This window comes from Nicotiana tabacum, chromosome 19 (genome assembly GCF_000715075.1).
Source record: "Nicotiana tabacum cultivar K326 chromosome 19, ASM71507v2, whole genome shotgun sequence".
NCBI classification, from domain to species: Eukaryota; Viridiplantae; Streptophyta; class Magnoliopsida; order Solanales; family Solanaceae; genus Nicotiana; species Nicotiana tabacum.
In genome coordinates, this window is record NC_134098.1 from 108126303 (window position 1) to 108146641 (window position 20339).

Here is a 20339-nt window from a genome sequence, read left to right on the forward strand (position 1 = left end):
TTGTGGGTCCCCTTCCAACCCCACCTCCGCCGTTCGCCGCCGCCGTAGAAACCACCCCGCCGCCTGAGACATCAGCTCTCAAAGTTGCCGGAAGCGGGTAAGACTGAACATCAAACTTCGCCGACATATGCTGCGTCCGACCACCGTCGATCTTGCCGGCTGGAATAAACACTACACCCACCGGCTCGCCGGAGTAACTGAGCTGAAGCGAGCTGTCGTAGTGAGTGAACTCATCGCGATTTGGGTTTGTGACGGAGACGTACTGGAAGAAGGTGAAGTTAACGCTGCCGTTAGTAACGGAGAAGGTGGGGAATTGAACGGCGTCGACGGCGATTTTGGGAGTTTTGGGTTTGAAAAGGAAGAAGTAGACGACAATAATGCCTACAATGAGTAAGATCAAGAAGAAAGTGGCAACACAACAAGAAGCCAAGTTAGTGCGGCCTCTACTACTGGGTTTAGATCTGTAAGGATCAAACATGGCTAAAGATTAATGCTTTTGAACAGCCCCAGTTGGGAAAATTTAGTGGCAAGAATGTGGAATAGTAGGAAAGGGGGAGGGATATTGTCAATAAAGTGCTGGGTAGCATATCATTAGCACTAAAGAAAAAGGATAAAAACAAGAGACAAAGGCAAAGAGAGAAAAGAGAGAGATTGGTATATCACTGACTGCTTGGTTAAATGGTCTGGATTTACTACAGTGATTTGTCTTCTTCTGTCAATATTAAGGAAAGTGCTAGTTACCCCTTTTTCCTTTTCTTTCTCGTGAAGGAACAAATGTTGAAAAAATATTTTAAGCAGCAAAAATTCATACAAGGGAAAAAAGCCTATATTTGCTCCTATACTATAAATTTTTGTTTAATTTTGCCTTTTGTTAGAAGTTAACAAAAATAGTTCGGTTACTATTTGTATCATATTTATCCTTTTTTTCCAACTGAGCAGACAAAATTCTCGTAAGCATTTCATTTTGGTGTAGTAGGCAACATAGATGACACGTATATGAGTTAATAAACACATGTTTGATCTAATAGTTACATTAAATCTGATATTTAGTCTTTCTTAGTTTAATTACAGATTTGTTGTCAGTTTAAGAACGAGTGGAAACCTTTAATTTTAGAGAACTCTTAATTTACTTAAAAGACACATATTTACTAGTAAAGGATTGAAATGGTTTTCGAAAAGAACAAACTTAAGTCAATTGATTGATTTTAAGATGCTTATATAGTTGCTTTCTCAATTGTGTTTCCGTAGGGGATTGGAGGTTTAAGAATTACTTAAAGAGTTTTGAGTGAGAAATAAGGTTTGCATAATTACGTTTGAAGTGAACTCTGCATCAAGTTAAGGTTTAATAAAAATGAAATGATGTCCCACTTCATACCAAACCCATCCTATCAAAAGGTGGAAAGGTGCAGCAATGTAGCAAAGGAGTTAGTTGGATCTACTAGCAAACATTCACCTTGAATCTTTCAACTCCAAAGGGCTCAGAAAAAATTAATGTACAACTTTGTACAATAAAACAGATCTGTTGAGATCTTAGCTTTGTTCATTACTTGAGTTATGTACAACTTCACCTTGAATCTTTCAACTCCAAAGGGCTCAGAAAAAATTAATGTACAACTTTGTACAATAAAACAGATCTGTTGAGATCTTAGCTTTGTTCATTACTTGAGTTATGTACCACCCAAAAGGGCTAAAACTAGCACACAACTCATCCGAGTCTCGGTTTCTTATTCCTCTACCTAGGTTGAAGCTTAACCAACAATGTCAACAGCCTTGGCTCCTGCAAACATATTTAATAAGTATACAAGAACGTAAACTATTATTTAAGGAAAAGGATATTGTGTCTTCAACTTAATCCAGCATAAAAAAAGATGAACAAACTTTACAGTATTTTGAGAATTGACACCGAGATAAAGAACTTGGTTAACTGCGAAAATGAATTGAAAGCAATGAATCAGGATATTCTCTTTAAGTTGATGCATGCAGACAATAGGTGTCCGCAGACTCTCCTATGTACACCTATGTACCAATTCTTCAGTGAAATATCAATAGGAAATCTCATCAAAGAGGCGATCCATTACATGCGAGACGGTCTCAAGGAATGCATCTTCACTTGAGCCAGGAAGCACAGATTCCAGTGCTTCTTGAACAATCTCCTCAATCACAGATTCCTTGTTCAAGGTTTCTCTGCACATGATGTTCCCAATGGTAAATGCCGTGAGGCCCCTCTCTGCACCTTTCTTCAAAAGCATAGTGGAGATGCGGAGTGTGCGGGCACTTTCCAAAGGCATGTCCCACCCGTAAAACTTCAACAAGGCAATGTCTTCTTCCGCATCGAGTGATTTTATGTACTCAATGGTTTCGGAGCTAAAAGGCTGACGAGCTTGTGGCCAATAAAGCCAGTCAAAAGTGACATCTTCAAACTGAAATAGCATAAACCAACTGATCAGAACCAAACTATACAAATTTTCCCGAAGTCTAATTGACTTCCATCTATTGTCAATCCTGAATTAAAGAGAGAGCGAGAGAATATATAACAAGCCGCCTAACAAGCATTCACAACTCTCAAATTTCACAGAAGTTTTTGCTACTCGTATCAAGGCAAAAAGCAATGACATTTTTTACTAATCGTACTCCAGAACTTCTTTTAAAAGAGCACACTACTTGGACTTCGAATTCGTTTAATGCCTCATATACTGCAGATAATAGCTGGCCTCTCAAAGGGGCAGGTAAAAAAAGGTGGTCAGTTTTGTAAAGACCACAGCTTCTCATAGGTGTTTTTTTCTTGAAATGCGGGGGATTCTTCTTTTTACTATAGGGGCGAAGCTCAGACATGTGTGTTGGAAACGAGTATATTCCCGGACCTTAAAAGATAAGGTCTCATAATGAGCTGGGAAAATGTTATCATCATTGCAATCGCTCCCTATTTTCTCATAGGTGTTCTGGCCAATAAAAATCATACTGCGATTTGACATGAAAATGATATGCTTTTAATCCATGGATTTGTGATTGTCATTTCAAAGGCTTGTAAGTATGTCGAAATCGGGGAAAGCTATTCCACTGGAGACACATTGATTTTGAAGTTAGTTTATACCCTCAACCAAAATTTGACTATAACGAATGAAGACAACATGCTTCCGAATTCGCACTCAAAATCATACAGTCACTTGCTGGAGGGACATGTTAGAGCAGAAAACAAAATTGCAAAGATAATTAACATCACATTGTAACTACTTTAATAACCAATATAAGAAAGATGTAACAGGAAATGCAGCAAAGAAGAATTGCATCCACCAACTGTTCACATCATACACCAAAAGAAAAGGAAATTAAAGATGAAGACTTACACTGTCAGGCAAGCAGTAACCATGATCAATTGGAATGAGGACAATCTGCCCATCTTCACCTTTGCTCATTAAAATATTCCCTGCATGCCTATCTGCATTTGCCATCCTCATATCAAGCACTGCAATCTTATGCACTTCCCCCACAGGAAAAGCACTGGGACCTATATCCTCACAACTTCCTTTGTTCTCCATGAACTTTTGCAAGGAGCCAATCTTAGGGGTGATACCATCTGGGTGATTGAATCCGCTGTGGAGACACCTCACAAAGAGAGTTGGTGGAACACCAGCAAAGCCCAGTGCCTCACCAGAAAATGAACGCCTACCGCTTTTTGGATGATCCAAAAGGTAAGCAGCACATTCCCTCAAAGCACCTTCTCCAACTCTTGTTCCTTTCTTCAAGCCCTCGCCATTAACTGACAAAGGCAGCCCTCGTGGGTTATTCACAGCCATAGGCTCCTCATCAATTGGTTTAAACACCGAAACGTACTTAATCCCTGCTGCATCAAGCATAAAGTAGGCTCCTCCTGTGCCTTCGGAGGATCTAATAGGATAATGTCCTCTATCTAACCCTTCAAGTGTAGAGCCAATCAAATCACTAATCACCAAAGGCACTTCAATCTTTGGGTTAACAATGATAGGTTCCAAAATACTTGCCCTATCAGGAGGCTCCTTAGGGACCGAAAGCTTATTATCTAGTATTTCATTCCCACTACTGCTCTCCGTAGCCTTGTCATCATTCAGTTGTGGTGCCACAATAGACAGCTCAAAATTCTTCTCCACTGGTCTTGCTCTAATCTTTGCAGATTTTCTCACAAACAAATGAATCACAGCATCATTGTTCTTGCAGATATCATGTATAAGCCTCTGATCTTCAAGTCTTTCACCATTGCAAAGCACTTCTTGCTCATCGATATCTCCTAAAGCACCCTTCTTTTTCTTAGCAATTTGACGTTTCACATATCCGACATCCCTGCTCCTATCCACATTAAAGGTAAACTCTTCACCAGAAGAAGTTTTCACATTGATGACCTGAAGATCTGATAACCTAAGGACCAAATGGAGAACATTCCCATCACCAACTCCATAATCCCTAATGAGGGAATTGCTTCTGGCCAATTCTCGGCCACCACACACCAATTTTTGATTTTTCACGACAAACCCTTTACAGGTCTGAATCTGAAGCTTCACAGAGTCAATTGAATCATATTCCAAAACCCTCATTGGTACCATTGACCCTGACATAGCCACGTATATCAAAATTGATTCTTGGCTATGGAAATCTGCAGGAATCATCATAGATTCTTTGCACATAGGACTAATCGCAATCACCCCAGCTGAAGACATCTTTCCACTAATCCAAAATTTTCAAACCCTAAATTCCAAAAAAATCAAATCAACCTGAAAAATATAAACCCCTAAAAAACAAAAGATAATTTACCAAGATTTTCACAAACCCATCTTTACATACAATCTGTGTTCCTCTTCACAGATCGAAACTGTACAAATAAAAAAAGAACAAAACCAAATTAAAACTTCCCAAAGCCCTAGATATTCATAATAGGCCCATGTATGAATTTACTTGAAATGGGCCATAGAAAAGCGAAAGCTAGAAGCTTTGGGAAATCGGAAATTAGGGTTTCAGAAATTGGATTTGGGGAAAAAATAGAAATAAACTTAAATAGAGAAATCCAAAGGCAGAGAAGAACGAGCGGATTCTTATTAACGGAGGAATAAGAACCGAAGAGGAAATGGATGATCGGAAGCTTAGTATATAGATAAGGTGAAAACAGATCAACGACGAATTTTTTGAATGGTTCCGGCGAATTTCCCGGCGATTGAACGGTGACAAATTGGGAGCGTGTTTGGTGGAGAAATTTGGTACCGTTGAAGAAGAAGACTGAAGAAGATATGCGTTGTAGGCGTGGGAATTATTATAGTGTACAGCGTTGAATAACGACTTTGACGTGGATTTTTGACGGTCTTTAACGGCGTTTACTCGGTTTTGATTTCGGGAAAGAGGAAATTGAGAAAATGCTGTTAACGGCGTCGTTAATTGGGCAACAAGTTGGAAGAAGACACATCATTGATGACACAGATTACAAGAATAATGGTAACGTTGTTAAGTGCTGTGTAAGTTCGAGGAAATTGGCTCATGCAAGACTTTTCTACTTAGGCCATATATGACACTTGTCTCCGTTTTCTCCTGCAAAATAAAGTAAACTTCAAAATTGAGTAAAGTTATTCTAATCAAAACTTTATTTTTTACTCCAAAACAAAATATTTTATTTTATATTCTTCTCTCTTCAATATTAAATTACTCCCTTCATTTCAATTTATGTGAACCTATTTTCTTTTTAGTCCGTATAAAAAAGAATGACCTCTTTCCTTATTTGGAAACAATTTACCTTTATACAATGATTTATAGCCACACAAAATATATGTGTCTCATTTTACACCACAAGTTTAAAAATCTTCTCTCTTTTCTTAAACTACGTGCCCAGTCAAATAGGTTCACATAAATTGAAATGGAGGGAGTATTATTTTTTATTTAAATTTTATTTTTTTATTTCTATTAAAGAAATTCTATCTTTTTTTTCTTTTTTACATATTCATCACATATAATTTAATATAAAATTATTTTATACCATAAATTTTTAAATAATATAATTTATAAGCAAATATTATAGATTATATATATTAACGGATAAATCAAATAAAAGTGAAATCATTGAGATACAAGATAATTAAATATATATTACATTATGGTAAAATTCGGATTAAATATTACATAAATATTCAACTTTCACCTCTAGTATGCTCTCATAAATGATCTATTAATGCATTACGAAGTGTAAAATGAGCATCTTTGTCCTTAATTTTTTTGTGTCGAGCTCAAAATTGCTCAAATCGGTGATTTTTATCTACTACCATTTCTACCGTTGGAGGTGGACATTCCCAATCATCTTGAATTGGTGCATTAAGATCACGCTCATCCTCGATTATCATGTTGTGCAGTACAATAATCCTTGGCCCAATTCACTCAATACTATAATGATTTTGGTGTATCTGAAGAAGACATAGGTCCCTACTAAGTTATTCTGCTATTTACCGTAGTTTCAATTTTTATGTATTTTAATTTGATGTATTTTCAATTTTCATGTATTTCCAATTTTAATATATTTTCAAATTCACTTTTCAATTTTAGCAACATCTAATATTTTATATTTGCACCATTTATTTTTTGAGATCATTATATATTTTTTGTACAATTATAATTTATAATAAAATTAACTTAGAATTTTACATAAAAATAATAAATGCACGAAAATTAATTTATCAAAATTATACTCCAAAGTTAAGATGTAAAATTAATATTTTTTTTTGGTAACCATTGTGAATTATCATTGACAAACCAAATCAATTACAAATAAAGAGCACCTAATTCCACATAGCAGAACTTAGGCCTCCAACAAACAGATCTGAACAACAACAAAAAAAAAACCAGAACGCTTGTTACGTAGAAGCTTATATACTAATCCTCTACATCTCCTAGCTCTACGAGATGTTCTATATAATTCTAGTCTAACCAATACATCCTTTTTAATCTATGACACTATCTCTGATCTATGTACATTTATTCCTTTGAACAATTTCCAATTCCTAGCTTTCCAAGTGTGGTATAGTATAGCCCCCCATATTGCTGTCATCGGCTCTTTTTTGAGTCGCGACCATTGCTTCCGTTTGAAACTTTCTAAAACTTGCTTAAAATCACCTGCCCGAACATGTATTCATGTCCATTGCACCAACTCTTGTTTGACATTCTGAAACCAATCACACTCACCAAACAAATGTATATTTGTTTCCATCACATGTGCATCACAGAGACAGCAATACACATTTTCGACTAGTATCTGCAACTTAAGCAGTCTCTCCCTAGTAAGCAGCCTTCCATGAATTGCTAACCACATTATGAATCTATGCCTTAGTTGTGCCATAACAGTCCATACAAGTTCAGTTATTCTCATCCTAGAGTGGCTCCCAGTTATATCCAAATAGTTCCTTGTAATCGAATACTCACCATTCACTGTAAGCACATATCTTCCTTGCACATACCATTCCTGCATTCTTTCTTTTAGGGAGTTGAGTTTCTTCCAATACCAACTACAATCCATCGGCGGTTTATGTTCCCAGAAATTAGTTTATGTCTTCATATAAATGCTATGTACCCATTTAACCCATAATGATTCCTTATTTACTTGCAATTGCCAGATTAGTTTGCCTACAGATGCAATGTTCCACTCCTTGCACCCCTTGGTATTTAAACCTCCCAATTTCTTAGGTTGGCAGATCTTTTCCCACGATAACAAAGCCACCTTGTCAACTGATCCTCCCCATAAGTATTCCCTACAGATCCTATCCACCTCCTTCAGTACACTTTGAGGTAGAATGAACACTGAACTCCAAAAACTCTGTATGGAAAATAATACTGCTTCTATCACCTGAAGTCTCCCAGCATAGGATAGTTGTCTGGAATAGGTGACTTTAACTCTGTGTGTAATTTTCTCCACTAGTTGATGACAATTCATTTTATTCCATTTCTTGGATGAGAGTGGCAGCCCCAAGTATTTAATAGGCAAAGCACCCAATACAAATCTCGTTCTTTGAAGTAGCTGCTCCTTAGTGTTATCATCTATTCCAGCCAAGAAGATGTTGGATTTATCCATATTTGCAATCAATCCAGTAGTGGCACTAAAATGATTTAGTATCTTCATGAGGCGATTTACTGAGCTCATATTACCTTTGCAGAAAAGCATCAGATCATCTGAAAAAATAATGTGTAAGTTTGGTCGGCTTGCACATAGGATGATATCCAAAGTCAGGTAATCTGCTTGCTATCTTCAATATCCTTGAGAGATATTCCATCACAAGAACAAACAGAAGAGGAGACATAGGATCTCCTTGTCGCAGACCTCTCATTCCTTCAAAAAAAACCATGGCTTTCTTCATTTATTTTAACAAAGAACTTTGTAGATGAAACACATGTCATGATTAAGTATCTGAACTTTCTTGGAAATCCAAATCCCTCCAAAGCTTCATTAAGAAACTCTCAATTAACCATGTCATATACCTTTCAAAGATCAATCTTCAGCAAGCACCTTGGTGAAGTTCTCCTATTGTAATGTCTTAATAAATCGTGACATATCAAGACATTGTGCATCATTGATCTGCCTTCAACAAAAATTGATTGATTCTCTGCTACCAAGTACTTAATTGCCTTCTTGAGTCTGATGCAGATCATTTAGAAATACACTTATAGATTACATTGCAACAAGAAATTGGTCGAAAGTGGCTTGCACATTCAGGAACCTCTATCTTGGGAATAAGGGCTATATTTGTACTATTAATCTGCTTCAACAGTTGGCCATTCTGATAAAATTTAAGTACTGCTTCTGTGAAATATGTTCCAATAATGTCCCATGCATCTCGAAAGAATCCACTACCATACCCATCAGGCCCGAAACTTTTATTCCTGTCAATATTAAATAAAGCCTTTTTCACATCCTTATCAGTATAAGGTTGCAACAACTCCATCTGTTGATCAATAGTAAGTATTGTTCCTTCCTGTAGTACTCTATTGTTTACTCGTGTTCTTGAATCATCTCTCTTCTCCAATAGATCTTCATAATACTCGACAAATATTCTAGCAATGTCGTTAGGCTTATTCTGCCATTCTTCCGCTCTATCCTTTAGCTGAGTAATGGAGTGCTTCAATTTCCTATGTTTGATCACAGAGTAAAAGTACTGTGTATTGTCATCACCCAACTTTATCCATACGGCTTTGCTTCTCTGTTGTAGATATATTTCTGCTAAGTATGAGGATTTTTTAAACCTATGATATATTTCGAGTTCATACTGTTGTAGAGCCCTGTTAGTAGGATCTCTCTGCAATTATTGTTGAGCCTCCTTCAGTATCTTCCTATCCTCATTAGCTTCATTTATAATATTGCTAAAGCAGTCCGAATTAAGCAGCTTGAGTTTCTTCTTTAAGGATTTCAATTTTTTCACTACTTTGAACATTTTACACCCTTTAAATGATGTATTCCTCTCCTCTCTTACTAGATCCACAAACTGAGGGTTGTGTGACCATGTGTTGCAGTATTGGAAGGATCTTTTCCTCCTAGGATTCTCTTCTGCTAGTGAGACTTTTATAGGGCAGTGGTCACTTATGCCTTCCGGCAAAAGAATGGCTCTACAGGTAGGCATATTGTCTAGCCACATATCATTTATAAAAATCCAATCTATTTTGGAGAAGATTCTCTTATCAACACCTTTATCATTCCAGGAATACCTATTGCCTAGCATAGGCAATTCAATCAAGCCAGCTTCAAACAAACAGTTATTGAAATCCACCACCTCAGTCCAGAAAATAGGACACCCTCCAATTATATCCTCATCATGGAGCACAACATTCTCCCAATATCATCCAAGGTTGCATACTTCTTCTACTCTGATTCATCGTACTGTCCCATAAACCTCTCTTTTCTTCTCTTGTGTTATGGGCATACATAAAAGAGACATTAAAAGTCAACTGGTGAGATATATAGAGAGCCTCACAAGTAGCTATTTAATCAGTCATAGCAATAAGTTTGATTTTGTACAAATCATCTCTCCATAGAACCACTATCCGTCCATTGTAATGACAGTCCAAATTTGAGATGAACTGCCATCCACCAAACAGCTTCCCCATTACTTGATCTATTTTATCCCTCTTTATTTTTGTTTCTAGTAGGCCAATTAGTCCTACTCTTTCTTCATTGCAAAGGAGTTTAATCTTCTTTTGCTTATTAGGGGCATTTAAGCCCATTACATTCCAACTAAGTAAGTTAACCATCCCCTAAATGGGGCAATGGTTGGCCTCCCACATTCTTCTCCTTCTCCGTACCTTCTAAGTTCTCTGTCTCTCCCCTTTGCAAAACCTCATAAGCATTCAACCTCTCAACTTGGGTCTTGTCCTGTAGTGGATTAGCCCTACCAATTTTCATCGGAGTTACCCAACCGGAACTACTAGTAGTACTTGTGTGCCTTTCATGGCCTTGAACAGCTTTTGTTTTACCTTTGTCCATCCTTTTATCTGATCTTATCTCTGCAAGCTGGTTATCCACCCCATCATCTTTGTTTGTTTGCTGCCCTTTCTGTTCTTGTTGTGTTGCTAGCTTTACTGGATGTTTCTTCCTATATATACTTTCTGAATGACCATACTTTGAGCAATGTGTGCACAATGTTGGTTTCCAATCATAGCTAACTCTTTATTCTACCAATTGTCCCTTTTCATTCCGGAACAACACCACTTCAGGTAGTTTTGAGTCCATCTCCACTTCAACTAGCAGCCTTGCAAAATTCAAACCATTCTTCCTTTCAGTATTTTGGTCCACCGTTAATGGTTTCCCAACTAGACTACCAATCTTGCTCAAGCCTTTAGAGCTCCAGTATTTAAAATCCAACCCTGAAAATTTTATCCAAATCGGAACCGTAAGCAACTCCTCCCTGGTGAACTCTAGATTAGGGCTCTATGCCTTCACTATAAAAGGTTTATTATCAAAGTGATAGATCCCTCCTTGTATGGCCTCATTCTTACCAATTTCAGAATAAAATCGCACAAGTGTGACTCCATTCTTCAACATTGATATCTTATTAATACCATGTTTTGCCCAAAGTCTCTGAATATACCCCTGTATTACTGTGAATGTAGGATGTTCCCCTAACACATAGCATACTACAATATTTTTCTAGAATTCAATTTCAGAGCTTATGTGATCTAGCTCAATTTCAACAATTGGAGACTCACCGTGAGTTTTGGGAGCAACATATTCCAATTTGAACCCTGCATTAGAAATTTTTGACAAATCGAAGTCCTCCCACACAGATTTCTTCTGTTTTTGCATTGCTAATTCTTCCTCAACTTCATCCACCCATGATTTTCTTCCTTTACTTGTTGATTACGCATATCTGCTGCTTCGTGTTGGTTGTGCGACTTCATTCCAGATCTGTTGAGCTTCTACCTGTTTCTGCTTAGCATTTTCATTTGGTTGCACCACTATTTCATTGATTTTTGCCCTAATTTGAGGAAGAGTAGCCTCTTTCTCACGTACTTCACTGCCTCTTTTCCCCCGCTGAGCATTGCTTTGCAATTGCAAGCTTGCTTGAGCCATTAGTGCTTTCTGAGATAGTTTGCGTGCTCTCTTCCCCATGGACGACGCAGGTTTGCTAACATATGCCCAGAGAGAAACATGCCATCGAGCAGAAAAAAAGAGGCTAATATGTTGCAGCCCTAATAGTTGAAATACGTAAAATTAATATTATAAAGATATTACATAAACATAACTAGGTATATATAAAGAGATAAATTAAAAGAGTTAAATAATAAAAATAATAATAAAGTAAGGATGAATAGTAATGGAGGAGATTTTTATTACATAAAAATAATAAATGCACGAAAATTAATTTATCAAAATTATACTCCAAAGTTAAGATGTAAAATTAATATTATAAAGATATTACATAAACATAATTAGGTATATATAAAGAGATAAATTAAAAGAGTTAAATAATAAAAATAATAATAAAGTAAGGATGAATAGTAATTGAGGAGATGAATAGTGTCACTCCCAATTTGGAGTAACACTATTCATTCTCCATTTTGGGGGCAAAAATGGGGGAGCATTGGAGCCACATTTTGGCAAAAAAGGGTTGCATTATGGAGAAGCGGGGGAGGGTTGGAGATGCCCTTATCATAATCTCATTGGTTCTGATTATTAATGAGTGTAATTAATAAATACATTAGTATTATACATGGATGGTGGAAGGATTTTTACATAATCACATTATTTATATAGTACTAGTTTTAGGGTAAGCGCTTTGCGCGTGTATTCGTATCAATGAATATATAATTTTTAAAATTACATAAATATTATTAGATAATTTATTTGAGTTATATAAAACTCTAAAATAAAAGTTCAAAAAAATCTGAAAATAATAAATGTTATTCCCATTTATCTAGCTCAATAAATAAAGATGCCATATACTACAAAAGTTTTCGGATGCCTTATTTGTGTTTTAAAAAAGACTTATATCGGAATTTTAAAATAAAAAATTTAATTTTTTGGTCTTTTAGAAATTTAGGATGAAAAATTGGCACTATGCTTCCTAAAAAATGATTGCGACAATGTAAAGTTTAAAGAATAGCTAATTTTGAATAATATTTTACAATAAATAACTTCATATATAAAATAATATAACGAAACATTGTCACATGTTGGACTGAATACAAGAAAGAAAAAACAAATGATAATTCATTTATAAAACATTTTGTACTGTACTATTTCATCATTTTTGCTTCAAATTCGCATTGTTATCGATTTGACTTTTAATTTTATATTATAACCGATTTTTATTTTTTTTCACCATTGATGCTCTTCTTACCAAAATTAATTTGTGTACCTTAAGACTTTTATTAACTTGACAAATAAATTTACTTATATGATGAATTTGAAAAATAATTAAATTGAATTCTTTTGTTATTAGTTAATTCAAAGACTTAATTATTTGTTCTCAATATTAAAGAAAATAACAAAATTTTTGTTAATTCAAATTCTTAATATTAGCTCATCCCGATTTTGAAATATTAATTATAATTATAATTTTTAGGGATTGTTATACAAATAGCCAATCAGATTCACTATTCATTTTTTAACCTTTATACATTGATTATATATAGTTATATACATATTATACATGAATTATATATATATTATACATCCATCGGCTATTTTTAATTTAAGAGATTAGATAAGATAATTAAATGACTATTTTGTCTAGTGTGAACTCTATTTTAAAGAGGTAAAAAAGATGAACGACATTTTGCTAAACTTTTAATATAATATAGATAGATAGATATAATAATATTCTTTTATTAATTAAAACGGTTATATTTAGGAGTTCTTACTTAGTCCAAATAAGAACTAAAAGAAATCTGCAGGAAGGATGTGGGAGGGGCTGCCTAGGATGCTGTAGGAGTGCCATTGCCTGATGAGACTCTCAATTCTGCAAAGAAATCTGATGCCTTCTTGAAGCAATTGGAGGGTAACTACTCGATAGGGTCTTTTTCTGAATATTTTGTTATATTTTATAGGTTCTTTTTTCTTCTGAAATATCATATTTCTAGAGTTAAAAGGAATAAAAAAGTCAAAGTTTTAAATATTAGGAGAATTATTAAATGATTATTCCTAAATACTAGAAAATTAATTATCTCACTTTCCTAAATAGTAGGGATATAATTAAATAATTATTCCTAAAGAGATAATCAAATATCTATTTTGTCCAATATGAACTCTATTTTAGAAGGGTCAAAAAGGCGAATGACATTTCGCTAAGAGCTTTTGTACTTTTAATATACGGAGAAGGGTAAAAAATGCCCCTGAACTATTAAAAAAGGTCTAAAAAATACGCTACAACAACTTATTGGGCTAAAATTACCCCTTCATCTACCTTTTTGGTTCACTTATGCCCTTTGACCGTTAGGTCAATGCTGAATTTAAAAAATAATTATTTAAATTCCGCATGACAACTTTTTATTGGTCGAAATTAAAACATCTAACCTATTAGAAAGACCCACCCATATCTACCCGTTTTTCGGACTAACCCGCCCCAAACACTAACCTGACCCGAATAAAAAGTTTAAATAAAAAAAAGATGCCCCACTTCCATCTAACCATGGATTTACATGCGTTCATTTTCTTGATTAATCTCATGTAAAGAATTATCACCGAATAAAAGTTCACGAACAAATTAAACAAACAAGAAAAACCTAGCATAAATGAGCCAATGATTTTTTTTGACAATAATGTGGGACGAAAAACTAGGGGTAGTCCAACGGTTTATGATATCTTCCAAATAATCACTTTGAGATCTTTCCGTTATGTGAAAATGATTAAATTAAACTCATCTTGAATATAATGCGATTTTTGTCTATCATGTAAATTGAACTGGATGCCATAACAAGAAAAAGAAAACCACGTAGTAAATTTGCGTCTATATGTTTGCGGCAACTTCCATGGAGGTTTTGTTCCATGGAGTTTGATAGAAGTGGGGGCTCTTTTTTTTTAGTTGAACTTTTTATTCGGGTCGGGTTAGTGTTTGAAGTGGGTTAGTACGAAAAACTGGTTAGATATGGGTGGGTATTTCTAATGGGTTAGATGTTTTAATTTTGGCCAATAAGAAGTTAGCACGTGAAATTTAAATAAATATTATTTTTAATTCAGCATTGACCTAACGGTCAAAGGGCATAAGTGAACCAAAAAGGTGGATGGAGGGGTATTTTTAGCCCAATAGGTGGATGGAGAGTATTTTTAAACCTTTTCCAATAGTTTAGGGGCATTTTTAACCTTTTTCCGTTTAATATAGTATAGATAAGTAAATCTTTATGGTTAAAAATTTGATAAAATAGTAATTAACCTAGTACTATTGGCTAAATAATACATAGTGTTAAAAAATTTATAACCTCTTGCTATTATGTGAGAAATAATTGGTGTTGGTGTTATGTGCATTTTAATATTAAAGTGCATTATTTCTTGTAAGGTAGTGGTTATAAATTGTCAAGAAAGTAGCCATTACTTTGGTGTAACTCATGAAATTACTAATGTCATGATCTACCACTAATTACCCACTAAAGAGTAAATTTTGTAACCACCATCCATGTTCTATACTTTTATTATCCTACTACCTTATTATTTATTTCATGAAAGAAATTCTACACTTATAAATAGTGGTGTTTCTTCCTTGTGTTTGGTATAAAAAATAATGGTAGTGTGTATGAAAAAAAGTGAACTTGGTGTAGTGAAAAAGAGAATTAAGAGAACCAAAAAATCTAAGTCTCTAACTTATTCTCTACAAAAGAGAATATTATCTATGTTGCAAGAAGGTGTTCATTTTAGAGCTTTTGACTCAACAATTTGTTTAGAGTTTGTTCGAGTCATACGAAATTGTCGGGCTATTGTATCCTGGATGATACAAGTCAAGAGTATTACTGTTGGACCGGTGAAGATGCTACCGCAGTAGACTTGAATCTCCTTAAAGAGAGCGAGATATCCGCGCCTCAGCCTGAAGAATATTTATTTATTTTCTTTATCTTATTTTTCAAATGTGATTTTTATTTTCACCAACAATTTTAAGGAGAATTCAGTTTTTTATGCAGTTGAAAAATTAATGAATATCACGGTAGAAGCTTACTCTCTTTATAAGATGGAAAGGTAAAACCTTTTCTACTTGGTTAAGCGGAGGAAAGAAAAAAAATCTTTTTACCTTATATTTTCAAGACTATGTGATTATATTATCTATGATTATGAACTTTTATAATCCTAGAAATAGTGGGGGTAAAAGAAGTAAAAAAATTCTTGCATGAAAATTTTGAATATCCATGCATGAGTGAAAGTTGATTAAATCAAAAGAGTGTGACAAGTACATTTATCATAAGTGTTAAAATAATTCATACGTTATTGTTTGCCTCTATGTTGATGATTTGTTAATATTTAGTTTTAACATGAATATTATTGAGAAACCAAAAGCATGCTTAGTCATTTTGACATGAAAGATTTGGATGAGGCAAATGTCATTCTTGGAATGAAAATTACTAGAACATGTGATAGAACTCTCCTTGACCAACCACATTATGTTGAGAAAATTTGAATTTTTTTTTTATTGCGAGCATGTTGTAACTCCTTTTGATTCAAGTGTTCACTTATTTTCTGTGCAAAGTGACATTAATGTTATAAATCAAAAGGAATATGCTAACTTAACTGAAAGCCTGAGATATGTAACTGATTGGACTCGGCCTGATATTACATATGCAACAGGAGTACTTAGCAGGTTTACAAGTAAGCCAAATAATGAACACTGACATGCCATAACAAGAGTTATGAGGTATTTACTTGGTATAAAACTTATATGTTATTTTATTAAAAAATATTCTGTTGTACTCAAAGACTTTTATGTGGCATATTGGAACACTTTATCTGGTGATTTTTGTTCTATTACGGGTTATATTTTTACTTTGGGGGGTGGTGCTATTTGTTAGAAATCAACAAAGGAAACAATAATAGCTAACTCTACTATGGAAGCTGAACTAATTGCTTTAGTTTCAGCTAGTGAGGAAGCAAATTGGCTGAGAGATTTGTTATTTCAAATTTTTTATATTCTGAAAATCTAATTCCTCCTATTTTAATTCATTCTGATAGCACCGCTGCTATTGGTAGAGTATAAAACCGTTATTACAATGATAAATCTATACCTATAAGAAAAAAATATGATAATGTGAGATCATATTTGACAAGTGAAACCATTAATGTTGATTATGTTAAATCTTGTGATAATCTTGCAGATCCAATGACTAAGGCCTTAGCAAGAGAAATGGTCTTGAGCACATCGAGGGGGGAGGGGGGGGAGGGAATTGAAGCCCATAAACTCATAAGTCGTATATGAGGAAACCAATCCGGGGACTAGAGATTCTATAACCAGTTTCAACGGGAAGAACGAATCATATAATGACTTGTTTTGATATGCACTATTATATTTATTATTAATCCATCCCTATGGTGTGAGCGCATTTATCCTGTAATGATTTGCGAAATTGAGTTTTATTAACTCCTAATGGAAATTTGTAGCTCGTATGAGTGGGCTGTTAGAGTTACAAGAACACCCTTGACAGATTTTCACCAATGTGAGTGTGGAAGTAGGCCACTTCCTATGAGAATTGGGCTTTGTAATGACTCAACCGATCATTTTAACTTTTAGAACCCCGTTTCCTAAAATAAAAACTTTTTGTATGTTCTTTTAATTATTTATTACTTGCGGGGATGATTGGTTCGGGATTTGGAAGTGTTTGGGTTGAAATCGGAACACTTGGTTCCTTAAGTTGGCTTTAAAAGGCAAAGTTTGACTTCGGTCAACATTTTGAGAAAATAACCCCGGAATAGAATTTTGACGATTCCAACAGTTTCGTATGGTGATTTTGGACTTAGAAGCATATTCAGAATTTTATTTGGAAGTCCGTAGTTAAATAAGGCTTGAAATGGCTAAAACAAGAATTTAAGTTTGAAAGTTTGACCGGGGATTTGACTTTTTGATATCGGAGTCGGAATTCAATTTTGAAAATTTTTATAGCTCCATTATGTCAATTATGACTTGTGTGCAAAATTTGAAGTCAATCGGACTTGATTTGATAGGTTTCGACATCGAAGATAGACGTTGAAAATTTTAAGTTTCATTAAGTTTGAATTGGAGCATAATTCGTGATTTTAGCGTCGTTTTATGTGATTTGAGGTTTCAAATAAATAATTTTTTAGGACTTGTTGGTATATTTGGTTGAGGTCCCGAGAGCCTCGGGTGAGTTTCGGATGGTTAACGGATCATAAATTGGACTTAAAAAGCTGCTGCAATTTTTCCTTCTACTTGATATTTTGGGCAGTGATCGAGCCCAGATATCGAGCCCAGGGTTGAAGCTAGGGACGAGGCTCAGGATCAAAGGCATGATCGAAGGCCCAACTCGAGGGCCATGATCGAAGGCAAGGCTCGAGGGCCATGGTCGAGACCCAAGATCGAGGGTCACAATCGAAGGCCCAGCCTATATGCCATGATCGAGACCATAACCGAGGCTCAGGCTCGATGTCATAACCGAGGCCCAGCTCAAGGGCTATGATCGAGGTCACGATCGAGGCCCAGGTTCGAGGGCCATGATCGAAGCCATGATCAAGGCCTAGTTCCGAAGGCTGCCTAGGCAGATTTATAAAAGAGGGTATTCGTGCCATCTGCCATTTTTGACGAACTTGAGCTTGAGCAGAGGCAACTTTTGGCAGATTTTCAAGGAAAGACATTGGGAAAAGTGATTCCGACTCGAATTTGGTCTATATACACAAATATATCATTATTTTCTCCATTTAATTAGTGTTTTGAGATTGAAATTTGGAAAATTTTTAGAAATCTCATAGAAATGAATTTTTGAGATTTCGGTATCGATTCGAAGTCGGATTTGAGTGAAACTGGTATGGTTGGACTCGTAATTGAATGTGTTATCGGATTTCATAACTTTTACCAGATTTTGAGATGTGGAACCCACAGACGAGTTTTTAATTAATTACAGGTTTTTTTATTGAAAATGTAGTATTTTCTTATAGAATTGATTCATATAAATTTTAGTGATTGTAGCGAATTATTTTTGGTTAGATTCGAGCCAATCAAAGTTGGATAATCGAGGAAAAGGCTTACTAGTGGATTAAATTGGAGCAAGACAAGATAAGTCTCTTGTCTAATCTTGTGAGGGGGAAATTACCTCATAGGTGATTAAATTAAATAATTGTTGCTAATTGTGGGGGGCTACGTACGCATGAGGTGACGAGAGTCCGTGCATAGCTACTATTAATGATAAAGTCCGGATAGTTTAGGACTCAAAGCATGCCTTACTTGTGTAAATTGTATTCTTTGATTTATTTATATTAATTGATATCTATATGAATATATTGTGAATTGTTAGATAAAGATATTAAAGGATGAAAATCTCATAGGCTTGATTTTCTGTTTAAATTAATTAATTGTTAAGAGAAATTGTTCTTCCTCCCGAATTTATCTTATGATAAATATACTCTCCTTCCGGAGGTACATAAGAAAATGTCCTCCTTTCTTGTGGAGTAGGCCGAATGCCTCGGCAGGATATATGCATCTATGAATCGTGTCGCACGTCCCTCGGCAGTGTACACGATACTCTGGATCGGGCCGAACGACCTCGGCAGAAATAGTGCTTAATAATAATAATTATACGATACTTTGATAGTTTATTGCAGCTTGTGAAGGTAATTGATAAATTGAAAATCTTTGGAATTTAATGAATTATTATCCCTGCTTGTTAAGAAATTATTGTTATTCCTGTAAATGAGACTAATTGATAAATTGGAAATTTATTGGGAATTGAAGGAATTTAATTAATATATTGAGAATTTTTGAAATTGAAGGAATTTAATTATTTCTGCGGGTTAAACAAATTATTGTTATATTCTGTGAATCATGCTAATTTAGATATTCTAGTTTTATTTTAATTATTATTATTGACCCATAGTGAGTGTCAAAGTCGACCATCTCGTCTCTACCACTTCGAGATTAGGCTTGATACTTACTGGGTACACGCTGTTTACGTACTCATACTATACTTGCTGCACTTTTTGTGCAGGACTTGAGGCAAGTACTAGTGAGGTACCTATCGGTTTACGTCCACGTTATCCAGAGGCATAGTGGTGAGCTGCCTTTCTGAGCCGTTCTGCAGCTATTAGTGTCTCTTCTTATATTTACATTCTGTCTATTTTATTTCAGATAATATTTTGAGTTTTGTACAATCTAATAGATGCTCATACACTTGTGACGCCAGGTCTTGGCACACACATTGATTGAATTAAGAGTTGCTTATTTTTCTTGGTTATTTTAAATTTATTAGTTGGCTTGCCTAGCTGTAGTGTTGGGCGCCATCACGACCTATAGGTGAAATTGGATCGTGACAATATGGTATCAGAGCACTAGGTTCACTTAGGTCTCACAAGTTATGAGCAGATCTAATAGAGTCTTGCGGATCGGTACGGAGACGTCTGTACTTATCTTCGAGAGGCTATAGGGTGTTAGGAAACTACCTTTCTTCATATTCCATCGTGCAATTGATGTAGTACTAAATACCCTTCTCTTATTCTCTCACAGATGGTGAGAACACGCTCTATTGAGGTTCCAGACCAGGGAAGAGCTACTTCCCTAGTTGCTAGAGGTCGAGGCAGAGGCCGAGGGAGGGCTCCAGCCCGTGGTAAAGGGCGAGGACGTCCCAAGACTATTCCAGTTATACCGCCAGTGGGTTTAGCAGAGAATTCCATTGCTGAGGAACAGGGTAAGGTGCCTGTGGTAGAGCCAGATCCG

General features: G+C 35.3%; 1 protein-coding gene, 1 non-coding gene and 1 pseudogene across 2 annotated transcripts; 1 reads left to right on the plus strand and 2 right to left on the minus strand.

Annotated features, from left to right (window-relative positions):
- Positions 1–20339, plus strand: part of LOC142173638 (ATP synthase subunit alpha, chloroplastic-like) — a 312381-nt pseudogene that overhangs the window by 240964 nt on the left and 51078 nt on the right.
- On the minus strand, positions 1789–5291 carry LOC107786945 (phosphatidylinositol 4-kinase gamma 4-like). Its single transcript, XM_075238390.1, has 2 exons — positions 3345–5291; positions 1789–2420 (listed from the first exon to the last, which is right to left on the minus strand). The coding sequence occupies exons 1-2, from the start codon at positions 4686–4688 to the stop codon at positions 2043–2045; spliced, it is 1722 nt and encodes a 573-aa protein (XP_075094491.1). The 5' UTR covers positions 4689–5291; the 3' UTR covers positions 1789–2042.
- Positions 2817–2918, minus strand: LOC142174026 (small nucleolar RNA snoR69Y). The gene has a single exon (XR_012703385.1). It is a non-coding gene; the product is annotated as a small nucleolar RNA snoR69Y (small nucleolar RNA).